We start from the raw sequence: 12,072 nt of genomic DNA, 5'->3' as shown, positions 1-12,072 counted from the left end.
CCCGAGTGATATATTAGCACAATAATCTAGCTCACTAAACCTTCGTCATCAATTCATGATCTCTTGAAGGCAGAAAAATCACAAGTGGTACAAATAATAAAGCCTGCCCATTAAACAGTCCTTCAAAGTTCCCCGCGCATCCTCTCCTTTGATCCTCACCATATAACACTGTGATTCAGGATTAAGTTAATATTATCCTTGTTCCGCAGATGGAGAAATTGAAAGTGAGAGTTGGCTTTGCTCTGCTTTACAGTGACTCCTCTTTCCAGTGGACATCCCAGCTGGACTATGCAGCCACCCACAACTGGACCAGAGGAGTCCGTGGATGCTAACCCACTGAACCCCCGCCACCACAGGGCAGCAGTTATGGCAGGGAAGGGTAGGATTCTGAATCAAGCAGCTTGGGATCAAATTCCAGCTCCTGAGATAATTCAGGAAAGTTCTTCACACTCTAAAGTTAACTTTCCTCATTGATAAAACAGGGAAGATACTAATACTTCTCTCAGGGGAAGGGCTTGAAGATTGATGGCTTAAAACCACGCAGAGATAACTCACAAGGACCACAAAATGATCAGAAAGCAGGGTCATAATCACTGGAAGAGAGTTGTTAGTAATTATTAGTGTCCAAACATCCTGCAGGAAGAGACATCAGAATAAACTCAAGTACACTGTGAACACCTACGGGGGAGAAAAAAACAGCAAAGTCACGAAAGGGAAATAAATAGCCCACTCTTCCCATCTGATTCTTCTCATCTCTTGTTACAAACCACAAGGGTGGTTTCTCCACACTGAGCTGGGATCAATGAGATCAAGATTGATTCTTAGATCCTAAGGCATGTGAGATCCAAACCATTCATTCAGTCATCTCGGAAGCACAGGGAACCGCTGTGATGGTAGCTGCCAGTAATTTCCAGACCTTCAGGAGACCTGAGATGCCTTTGTAAGGGGCGACTAGGGATGGGCTTTGCAGGAATATTCCATATGTCTATATTCTATATGTCTATATGTCTATATTCTACATATGGTAATCTTATCAAAGTCATTATTTTGTTTTCTTCACAAGGATCTGTTGCAATTCAAATTTCTGCCCTGTGCTCAGGATTGCCTATGGGGTAGAGTGGGAGCACCTACAGGGTGGGACAGCAAACTACCCCAAACTGCCAAATAACAAAAAAATTTATGCTAAATTGGCAAAAGAAAGAACTATTTGCTTTTTTTCCCTCTTCATTGATATGGCTACAACATCTTCCTGCCATAAACGTATGCACATATTAAAATCTACAAAACTAGGGGACGCCTGGGTGGCTCAGTGGTTGAGCGTCTGCCTTCTGCTCAGGGTGTGATCCTGGGTCCCGGGATAGAGTCCCACATAGGGCTCCCTGCGGGGAACCTGCTTCTCCCTCTGCCTCTGTCTCTGCCTCTCTCTGTGTGTCTCTCATGAATAAATTAAAAATATTTTAAAAAACCTACAAAACTACACAGACCTTCAAGGTAATCTTCCCCCCCACCCCCCGCCAAAAAAAAAAAAAAAAAAAAGGCAAAAGAAAAAGACAAAAGGGAACCAAATACTGCTGTGACCAAAGGGTGAACTGGAGTTTTGTTATTAGCAAATAAAGAAAAACCCTAGTTGGTGCATCTCAAAATTTGAACATTGCTAATGTATTACTTTTCTGAATCATGTCATTCCTTCTTGAAAATGGAATCTGTAATTTGGAGCTTTCCTCCAAAAACATCTCCAACAAATTAAAAGTGTGTCTCTCCTATATTCCAACCATCTGCTTTAATTCTCAAGGCTGTTTCATATTTCAGAAGTTACCTTGTAAGACATTGTTCTTCCTCTTGATTCCTTCCTCACCTGCCTCTGTCAGAACATTCACCCATCAATCACGGCCTCTCTCATCTCTTTCATCTCTGCCATTTGGCCTCCTCCCTCTGAGAAGCCCAAATCTTCCGTCTGATAACACTCCCTTAGTTGTCCCAAAACCTTCCCCACACTCCAGGGGCCTTTTTCTAAGAACTGCCGCTTGCTCTATTCATAGTAATAACAACTGGCCTGTTGCAATGTAGTACCTCCCAGTGAGAGTGTACCAATGTGTGCAGAAGTGACCCACGTGGAGGCAACCAGTCCTCTTTCCAAATCCCATCGCCCGGTCACAACTGAATGGGCTATAGGTGGCCAATCTGGCCCATTTTCAGAATGCCAATATACCTTGTTTAGGAGTAGGATTCATGTCTCAAGTTGGTTCAAAGCAACAGTGGAGAAAACATAAGCCCTCACATCCATTCAATACCATGAACACTGGGAAGCAGAGAAAGCCAATCTGCAGGGACAAAGAATGAAGACTTAGACAAAGAAAACCAGAGACTGGAATGAGAGATGGTCCTGATGGCAGGCCCACCCCTTTCTGCAGTCATTGGCACGTCCTTGACCTTAACTCCCACGACTGAACATCCAGCCACCACTGAAAAATATTTCTACTATGTGCAATTCCAAATAGCCTAATATTACTCTTAATTCTGTAAACAAAAGCTGGCCAAATCCCTTAAACTTTCTTTCCGGAACTAATTCTCTATATCTCTGTTTCCTCTCGCTGCCAAGTTCCTTGAAAGGAAAATCTGCACTTGCTGTTACATTCTCACCTGCTACCAACTCCTCAAGGCACTGAAACCATGCTTCTGTCTCTAACACTCTACTGAAACTGTTCTCTTTTATTATCCAAATCCCCTTCTCATACCTCCTCCTAATGGCCTAAAAGTCCTCTAGAGAGACCCTGAAAACTCAAGATGTCCAACAGTGAAACTACTACTTTCACCCCCAGCGCTCCTCCTGTGTACTCTAGTCTACAAAGTTCAATGTAGCGTGGCTTACCTGATAGAGCTCTCAGAATCCTGACTCTGATCTCTTCCTGATTCCCCAAATCCCATAACCAACAGCACCTGAAATCTTACTTCCGCCTTATATCTCACATCAGTGCTGCTCTCCCCTTGCCACCATTCTGTTTTGGACCTTGGCCATCTCTCATTCTGGAGATTCTGCAGTGTTTCACTAACTGCTCTCACTGTCTTCGCTTCAATTATTGGCCCTCTTGAATCTATCATCTACATCCTATGATTCAAAACGTATTACTTTTACTTTTCAATTTAAAAAACCCTAGGATGAAGGCTAACATTGTCTGAAAATGCAGACCTAGGCCACCACAAACGTCCACATTGTTGTGAACACTGCACATCGCCACTTAGGTCATACAGAAACACAGCTCTGGTGCAAACACTTTATGACCTAGACTCAAACCAATGGCCCAGTCCCACCAACATCTCTTCCCACACCCAGAAACCCTATGCTTAACATAAAACAGACAGTGTTTCTTCAACATGCTCTGTACTCTTCCTCAGATCCTGCTGCTTTATAGAGGCCTTGGAGATGTGAATGTCTTCCTCGGGGACTCTCTTCCTCACTTTGGATGCTCTGCAGTAGTTCAGTGCACTGCATAATTCACACTGAATAACAATACCTGCATTAATCATTAAATTACATTTGATGTTAAAAATATTTGAAGCAGGAGACATTAAAAAAAAAGACGGTGTAAATTAAAACATAACATGTACCACGTACTCAGAAGTCCAAAGTCTTAAATGTACTACCTAGAAGCCAACCTACCTGTGAGTTATTTCATTCCTTATAATCTAATTGAAGAAATTTACTTATTTTTTGATGATCGCCACTTAAGCCTCTAATAAAGTGTCATGCTAATATTTATCTAATTATCCATTATTCTAAGGTTTCCCTAAAAAATACCGCTTAATTGCTTCTGTTTTTTGAGACCTAGACAACTATATTGTCTTCTTTGGTTTCTAAGGTGAATGTCCATAATATATTTAGTTCTCTATACATAAATCTGATGTTCAGTAAACATAATTTCCAGAATAGCCATGCTCACTTGGGAAGTGGGAGAAAAAAGAAAATTTAAAAAATGACCAGCTGCCCTTTTAGCATCCTTAATGTAAATCTACACCACGTTAATCAGAAGGCTCCTTTGTTTGCCCCACGTGCATTTGCATCACGTCTCATGGCATTTTCACCACAACACCTCTTGATCGCATTCCTAAAACAGATTTTCTCAGTGTGCCCGAGTCCATTTATTTTACTAAGCCATTCTTCTTTTAACCCTCAAAATAAGACATCATTAATGCCTAACCATCCCTTTCTAAAGCCTGACAGTAGGCACCTTAGACAGAGAACAATTTTATTAGCTCTTCCTCCTTTCCCCTAATTATCCCCCACAGTAGGTGGGGAAATGTCAAAAGAAACAATTGTCTAGACTGTTTGACAATTTTGGTAGAACTGTTGATCATGTATTACAGATTTCTCTCCACATCAAAATTCCTCAACAATTTCCCTATAGACAGAAATGTCCGAGGGTAAGAGAAAGGCCCCTGAAACAGTCAAAGAAGATGCAAGGGAGAAAGTCCTGAGGTCTGGTCACAGGTCACTGGGAGAAAGCAAATCAAAAACTCCCCATTTGATTTGATGATATATGCAAATAATAAATCATGATTAACAGTAACTGTGTATGTAGGTGTATGAAAGAGAGACAGAGAAGGAGCAATTAATTATCTGAATAAAAGAATACAGGAGTTATTTTTTCAGTTTGCCCAGAGACAACTGTAATACATTTTTAATGACTCAGGAAAAGTAACTTCAAATTAACAATAAGATTATCTGAAGCCTTTAAAATGGGCAACACCATTATTATCCATTGCCATCATTTCTACTTTAAGTTGTTCTTCCATTTGTGACACAGAATTTAAAATGTATCCTAATTTTTTTAATCCAGCAGAAGCATATGGTTAAAAAAAAAATCAGCAGAAGCAAATGTTAAAATAACATTTAGCCAGAAATATCCTGCATTCATATTCAAAGAGAACTTTAAATATTGCTTCATATGTAACAACCTGATCCTGCATTATTGAAATTAACTGTAAAAGTGTGCCAGTTCGTTGAGGCCACAATGTCAATCTTTTCCTTGTTTATTATCTTGTTAATATTTGTATAAACGGCAATTTTAAAGGAGCAATAATGCTGAATTACTACAAGTTATATAAACCTATAAGAGAAACCTAACAGTTTATATTGCACAAATATATTTTTTAAAACTGTTCATGTTTATCCTTTATTCTTAAAGCATGTCACACCAAATATGTTTAATTCTTACAAATATCTAAGTATCCCATATCTAAATGGCCAAAATAAAAACTGCTTAGTATGCAAAGGCCTTTTAGCAGGTGCCCAGCATTTCAAATGCAGTAGTTTCTTTCGCATACTTATTTTGCTAAAAAGATGGCAAAATCATACTTCATTTGCTACTCATCGATTATGTTAATGACTCGTCTCTACAGGACCTGAGCATTTCAAGCTGCTTTTGTATACAATAACTCATTTGATTCTCTTGACAAATTATTCTGAAATGCTAGTGTTATGAAAATATTTTGAAAGAGATTCAACCACTAAAAACAGTTGTAGATTTGCAGGAATCTTCAAGCATATATATCTGTTAATAAATTTACCTTACTGAGGTTTTTCTACCACAGCAAACCACTTGAAGGAGGTTAAAAGAAATACGTGCACAAGCACCTGTGTGTGTCTGTGTATATGTCCATATGTAATAAAATATTACCTAATGAATAAAATACTGTGATGGAAAGTAAACAAATTATCTAACTATGCAGTGTTAATATTTTAGACCCTGAAGGAAAAGGTAAGTACAATATTTTTCACAAAGTACTACCATTTTTATTTCAATTGACACTAAAGTCAATTGCCTTTTTCTTTCAAATGTGGAAAGAATATGATACAACCAGTTCCATGATTTTGGACACAGGCACACACAAAATAAATCACTTGTAAGCCGCACGGTTGACCATCTTGACGCAGTTCAGAGTTTACTGGAAAGCAAGCCTATGAAAGGCTTGGGGACATTCGCTGTACTAGACATAAACAGTCCATGAAAAGAAAAAGTGGCTGACACGGTGTCTGATGCACACTACAAGTCTTAAGTAAATGAGGACTGGATGCGATGGAACCGAGTTCCTTCCGCAGGATAAGCAGCTTATACGCTTTTCTGAAATACTACTACAAATGATGGAAAAGTTGACACTTTAGTTATAACAAAATGTTACTTTTTAGTAACACTGCAAAAAAATCTGATTTTTTTTTCAAACTTCTAAGTACATTAATGATAGAACTGATTGTGTGTATACATGTAAGATACCAAAGGAAATCAGCAAAAAAGATGATTTCCCTAAAATATACTTTAACCATTTAAGTGTCCAGTTTAAGGTTATAAATGGTCCAAAGACATGTATTAGAAAACAAGATGTGAATTGAGAAGAATAGATTACTTTCCTGGAAATCTATATCCACATTACAAAACAGGGAAAAGAAGAGAAATTTCTGTGTATGTGTTTAAATGATACTCCAGAAAACATACCAATTAAGTAGTAGTTTGTTACGGATTCAATTTTAAAGTCATGTAAAAAAGTCCCAAATGCACTGTTATTTCTTATGTACACTCAAAAATCTAAACAGTAAATGTGAATACAGAATTTACAGGTGTTATTTATATTTTTGCAAATCCTTACTATGTATAAACCTGAAAATGAAAAGTATTTTATTATTTCTTTTAATCAGTGTTGGAGAAATAACAGAAAAGTGTCTACACAGCCAGGTTTCTTTGAATAAAAAGAGTGGTCAAGTTTCTGTTTTCAAAATGAACAATTTGCTATAGATTTTATTTTTATATGCACTAAGTTAAAATTAAACTAGTGAAAGCCATACACGATAATAAAGGTACATTTTATTTCCTTTAGTCATAATAGATTGCTTTAGATTGCTTAGATTCTTGTACCTTCCCAAAATGTTTTTTAGATTATATCCTTTATGGTCTGCCTAATGCTCACTCAAATGCCAATCCAAATAGCTACACTTATACCCACCTGTAAATATTAAGAAATTTAACACCATGATACTACTTTTCTGAAAAATAGACCTACTGTTGCATATTTTAAACATACACCTGTAGAATAATAAATGTTGTCTCACAGTTAATCTCCTGAGAACAAATTAAAGATCTGAGAACGGGATTTATTAACGTTCATTGTTTTTAGGTTTTAATTTACACAATATTTTACCTCACATTGTATCTTAAGGTACATTTCCTTGCACATGTAGTATGTGAAAAGAAATTGTTAGAACCAAATGAAAATAATTATGTCATTTCTAACACATGAAAAAGATATCCATTCCAATGTCATAAACTTATTTTCTACAGCCTTTAAATATAAATTTGTTCAGTAACAGAAAAAATATTCATATCTTAAGTATTTAAACTCCAAAGCACTATTCTTTCATGAGATTTATCTATTTCCCAAAGATATCTATAATTCTTATTAATATATGTATCCAATTACACACTTTATATTAAAATCCCCCACATACCAATGGGCTCTCAGCCAATTATTCTTGACTGATTGGTATTCTGATATGACTAAGAGTTTAACATTAACAGTAGTTATAACTACAGTTGTTTTTTTTTAATCGGGATTTGTAAATAGATCCTAAAATAAAGAGCAACAGATTCAAATTAACATTACAATACTGGCTAACATACATATTATTCTGAGTTTTAAAATAGAAGTGTTTTCATTTATGTGCCAAGAAATTATTTCTAGAACAAGCAAGAACTCCCTCTTTGAAAAGTATATCTTAAACTACCAGTATAAGCTGTGCATACTATAACATGAAAATGATGGGATTTCCATTTATATATAAACCAACATGCATTAGGTGGTGGCTACCATATGGCATATTTATGATTCACACTTTATTGAGACAATCATTTTCAAAAGAAAAGCCTAGCCTAGCAAAAAAATTGTATCAAAATTGCTCTCTTGGTGGGGGGAGGGGAACCTTGTTATTTTAGTGTTAAGTCTTAGAACAGTTTAACTATACCTAAATCCAGAAGAAAATGCTATTTGAGAATATATACTAAGACAGAAAAAAATTTTAAAAGAAATGTAAAATGATACATTATTTGTTTTATTATACTAAAACTTAAGCCTTTAATATCACTATAAACACTACTTAAAAGAAAAATAAAGCTCCGTGTTAGTAATTTTAATTCTAGTGGAGAGGTCCCACTCCAATGAGTGCACAATTAATCTTATACTCTGTTGATGGCATGTTCTCCCTCTAAAAACTACTGATACCACTTTTTCTGGGAAAAATAAAATTGTCAAAAAAAAAGAAAAAAAAAGAACTTATCAATGATTTCCAGAGAAATTTATACGTAGGACTGCAATAATTTGCCTTTATTGATACCATAATCTTTGTACTGAATGTTTATAAACTTGAATCTTTTTTCCAAAGATTCGAGATTTAGCATGATAAACACCCCGTATGAATTCTTTTCTTGCAAGAAAGGCAAATGGCATATCTCGACAAAATTAACACTGCACTTTTTAAAATTTCATAAAGTTTATTCAGAAACCTAGCAAGAAGTACAAATGTCAACTATCATCTCTCCTCTCCTCAGAAGATGGTATTTTAACTTTTGAAATAAATTACTGAAGACGCACAAGCCTCATCCAAATAGCGTTAATGTTACCTACAGGAGACTGACCTAGCTCTCTACAAGGTCTTTTATTAAGCTTTTACCTTACCAAATAATTAATATTTCCTATTATTTGAGAATGTCTTAAATCTCTATTGCTAAAAAATAAATTTCAAATCGTTTCAAAGGAAGGAAATTGTGGTTTCCTAATTCCTATTTTTCTTCACTTCTTTGTCTTCTTTCTTGTCTCCAGTGAATTTCTGACCATAAACATTAAGTCACTTGAATTTGAGGACAGCATTTTTTGCAGACGTCCTTCTCACAATAAGGACTTGTACATTAGTATTTTATCATGGCATGTTCAGGAATAAAAGGCTATTATTTTGTTGTAGCTTTAGAAAGTCACAGTTTCCTCCACTGGGGTGATGATGCATTCCCTCCAAATGAAAGAAATATTGATAAATTGTCCGTTAAAAATAACACACTGAAAATATGTAAGCTGCACACACGGGCTCCTTTTTAAAGAGCCACTTCTTTATCTGACAAAAATGCAAGGCGAGTCACTGGAGTTCTCGTTTTATAGGCCAAGCGGCCAAACGAATAAAGAATTCCATCCATAAAAGTGTAATTCCCTAATAGGAGTGGATGATTCTGAAGCATCTTCAGAGAAATCCTTACTCTATATATTTCAAAATCTCCGCTTGGAACATCCTGCCAATTAAACGACGATCTACAGATGGCATTTACCCTTTCGCTTCGTAAGGAAAAGGATCTGCAATCATTCCTACGGGAGATTATCTGAAAAAGGGCCAGGACTGCACATCAAGGACAAAAACTATTCGCCGCTCCCCTTCTCCGGGGCAGACGGCGCATCCCTGGGCTTGTGCCCCGGCCGGGCGGGCGGCAGGGAGGCCTCCGGGCGCATCCTGAACCCGCGGCGGCGCCGCGACCCGCGGAGCCCGGGGAGCATCGCCCAGGCCGCCGCGCGGAGCCAACAAAGGGCAGCCGGGCCGGCCCCGCGGCAGGAGTCCCGGGAGGCCACCTCGGCTTTGTTTTCGGGATGTAAAACGCATTCAAGGGACTCCTCCGTTTAAGATCACCTGCTCCTGGGAGCCTTAAAGTAGCTCCAAGAACCGGAATAAAGGCTCTGCCCGGACGCCCGAGGGGCCGCCCGGCGCCGTTCCGAGGTGCGTGCGTATCTCAGGAGCTACTGACTTTGCCTCTTTTTTTTCCAGCCTAAGAGAAAAGAGAACTATTATTTTCCCTTCCCTTCCTGCCGCGTGACTACAGTTACCTTTAAATATTCTATTTCCAGAGCAGCAGCGGATTTTTTTTAAGTCATTTTAGCAATGTTAAAAATAAGAGGAAATTGCAGGGGACTCTGGAGACGTTGCTCCCTCCCTCCAGGAACGGGCCGTGTTCGCCCCAAGGGCAGGAGCGGCGGGGCCGCGGGGGGCGCGGGGGGCGCGGGGCCCCGGGACCCGGACCCCGACCAGGACCAGGACCAGGACCAGGACCCGGACCCCGAGCGGGCCGAGCGGCCGCCGAGCATCCGGGCCAGCGGGCCCCGGGGCGCCCAGCGTGGGACGGCGGGCGGCGCACAACTTTTCCCGGACGGGCCTGGAGGGCCGCGCGTGCGGCTGGACACCGCCCCCCACCCCCCCGGCCGGGCGGCCCAGCTCGCGGGGGCGGGGGCCGGGGCGGGGGCGGGGGCGCCGGCCGCGCAGGGCTGGGGCGCGGCGGGCCGGGCAGGGCTGGGGCGCGGCGGGCCGGCGGCGGGCGTGTCGGGACCGCGGGGCCCCCCGCCCGGCTCGGCCGCCGCCCCCGCGCCCCCCCCCGCGCCCCCGGCTCCCCGCCCCGCCCCCCGCGCCCCTGCCCGGCCCGGCTGCCCGCTGCCCGCCCCCCGCGCCCCTGCCCGGCCCCGCCGGCGACTTACGTGACGGCCGAAGGGAAGGGCTCCGCGGCGGCGGGCCGGACCAGCGCCGCCTGCACGAGCGCCAGCGCCAGCGCCAGGGCCAGCAGGCGGCCCGCAGCCATGCTCGCGGTCGAGGGGCCGGCGGGGCGCGGGGCGCGGGCAGCCTCGGGCGGGTCGGCGGGCAGGGGCGGGGCGCGGGGGGCGGGGGGCGGGCGGACCCTCTAGCGCGCGGCTCCGGCTCCGGCTCCGGCTCCGGCTCCGGCTGCTGCTCCGCGCCGCGGCCGCCGCGCCTCCGCCGCCATCAGCGGCGACTCGGGAACAGAGGCGGCGAGTCGGCCGGCGCCCGCGCTCGCCGTCGCCCTGCCTCCCGGTCTCCTCCCCGATTTATGCCCCCGACCGCGGGGGGGCGGGGGGAGGGGCCGGGGGCGCGGGGCGGCGGCGGAGACGCGGCTGGCGGCGGGAGGCTCGCTCCGGCTCCTCCGGGGGCGGGCGGGGCGGGCGGGGCGGGGCGGGGGCGGCCCGGGCGGGCGGGGAGGGGAGCCGGGCGCGAGGGAGGGGAGCGGGGAGGGGAGCGGGCGGGGAGGGGAGCGCGGCGGCGGCTCCTCGGGCTGCACCGCCCGGCGCGGCTCTGCCCGCGCCCGGGCCCCCCGCCTCCCCCGGGGCGCGGAGCGGTCCTCGGGCCGCCGAGGCCGCAGGGGTTCGGTTCGCCTCCTGGAGCACCGCTGTGCCCGCTGCCGGGCGGCGCCGCCGAGCGCGGGGCCGGGGGGCCGGGGGCCGGGGCGCAGCTGCCTCGACGGAGCCGCGGGGCCCGGGCCGAGGACGGTGCAGCCCGACCCGCCGGCCCGAGGGGCGCAGCGGCGACTCCCGCCGGAGCCCCGGGCCCCGGGCCCCGGGCCCCGGCCCCCTGCGGGGCTGCCGACCCGGGTCAGGGCGCAGGCCCGAGAAGGGGAAGCAGCGGGAACAGGTGGCGACGGGCGCTCGAGGTGTGCGGCGGGGGCGGGGGCGGGGGCTTGGGGGCTGGAGGTGTGCGGGGGGGGCGGGGGCTGGGGTGTGCAGGGGTGCGGGGGTCGGGGGCTCGGGGCGTGCGGGGGTCGGGGGCTCGGGGCGTGCGGGGGGGCGGGGGCTCGGGGCGTGCAGGGGCGCGGGGGTCGGGGGCTGGAGGTGTGCAGGGGCGTGGGGGGTCGGGAACTGGAGGTGTGCAGGGGCGCGGGGGGTGGGGGGCTGGAGGTGTGCAGGGGCGCGAGGGATCGGGGCGCTGGGGCTGGAGGTGCGCAGGGGGGCGGTGGGGCGCGGGGCTCAGGCCTCCCAGAAAGAGCGGGGGGCTCGGCTCAGGCCTCCCCCGGGGCTCGGCCTCGGCCCGGGTGGAAGCGGGGCGCCCGGTGGGCAGGGCCCCCCGTGATGCGCTGGGGCTGCCTTCCGCAGCAAGTGAAGAGAATACCATTCCTGATGGGAAAGAACGACCAACCTGCCTATGGGTAAAAGCGGCGATTGGCGATGGCTATAAGATGTTTCATGAGCTTTTTTTTTTTTTTTTTTTTTTTCTTAGTT

General features: G+C 45.3%; 1 protein-coding gene across 8 annotated transcripts in view; it reads right to left on the bottom strand.

The window, feature by feature from the left end:
• The window catches only part of CACNA2D1 (calcium voltage-gated channel auxiliary subunit alpha2delta 1), a 475,096-nt gene extending 464,427 nt beyond the window's left edge, over positions 1-10,669 (bottom strand). For all 8 annotated transcript variants that reach the window (XM_077863845.1, XM_077863847.1, XM_077863846.1 and 5 more), the window contains exon 1: positions 10,546-10,669. In XM_077863845.1, coding sequence (XP_077719971.1) covers positions 10,546-10,646 — 101 coding nt within the window. In that variant the 5' untranslated portion in view covers positions 10,647-10,669. The remainder of the gene's footprint in view (positions 1-10,545) is intronic.
• Positions 10,670-12,072: the final 1,403 nt, after the last annotated feature.

This window comes from Canis aureus, chromosome 21 (genome assembly GCF_053574225.1).
Source record: "Canis aureus isolate CA01 chromosome 21, VMU_Caureus_v.1.0, whole genome shotgun sequence".
In the NCBI taxonomy this organism is placed as follows: domain Eukaryota; kingdom Metazoa; phylum Chordata; class Mammalia; order Carnivora; family Canidae; genus Canis; species Canis aureus.
This window is presented reverse-complemented; position numbering and strand designations above follow the sequence as displayed.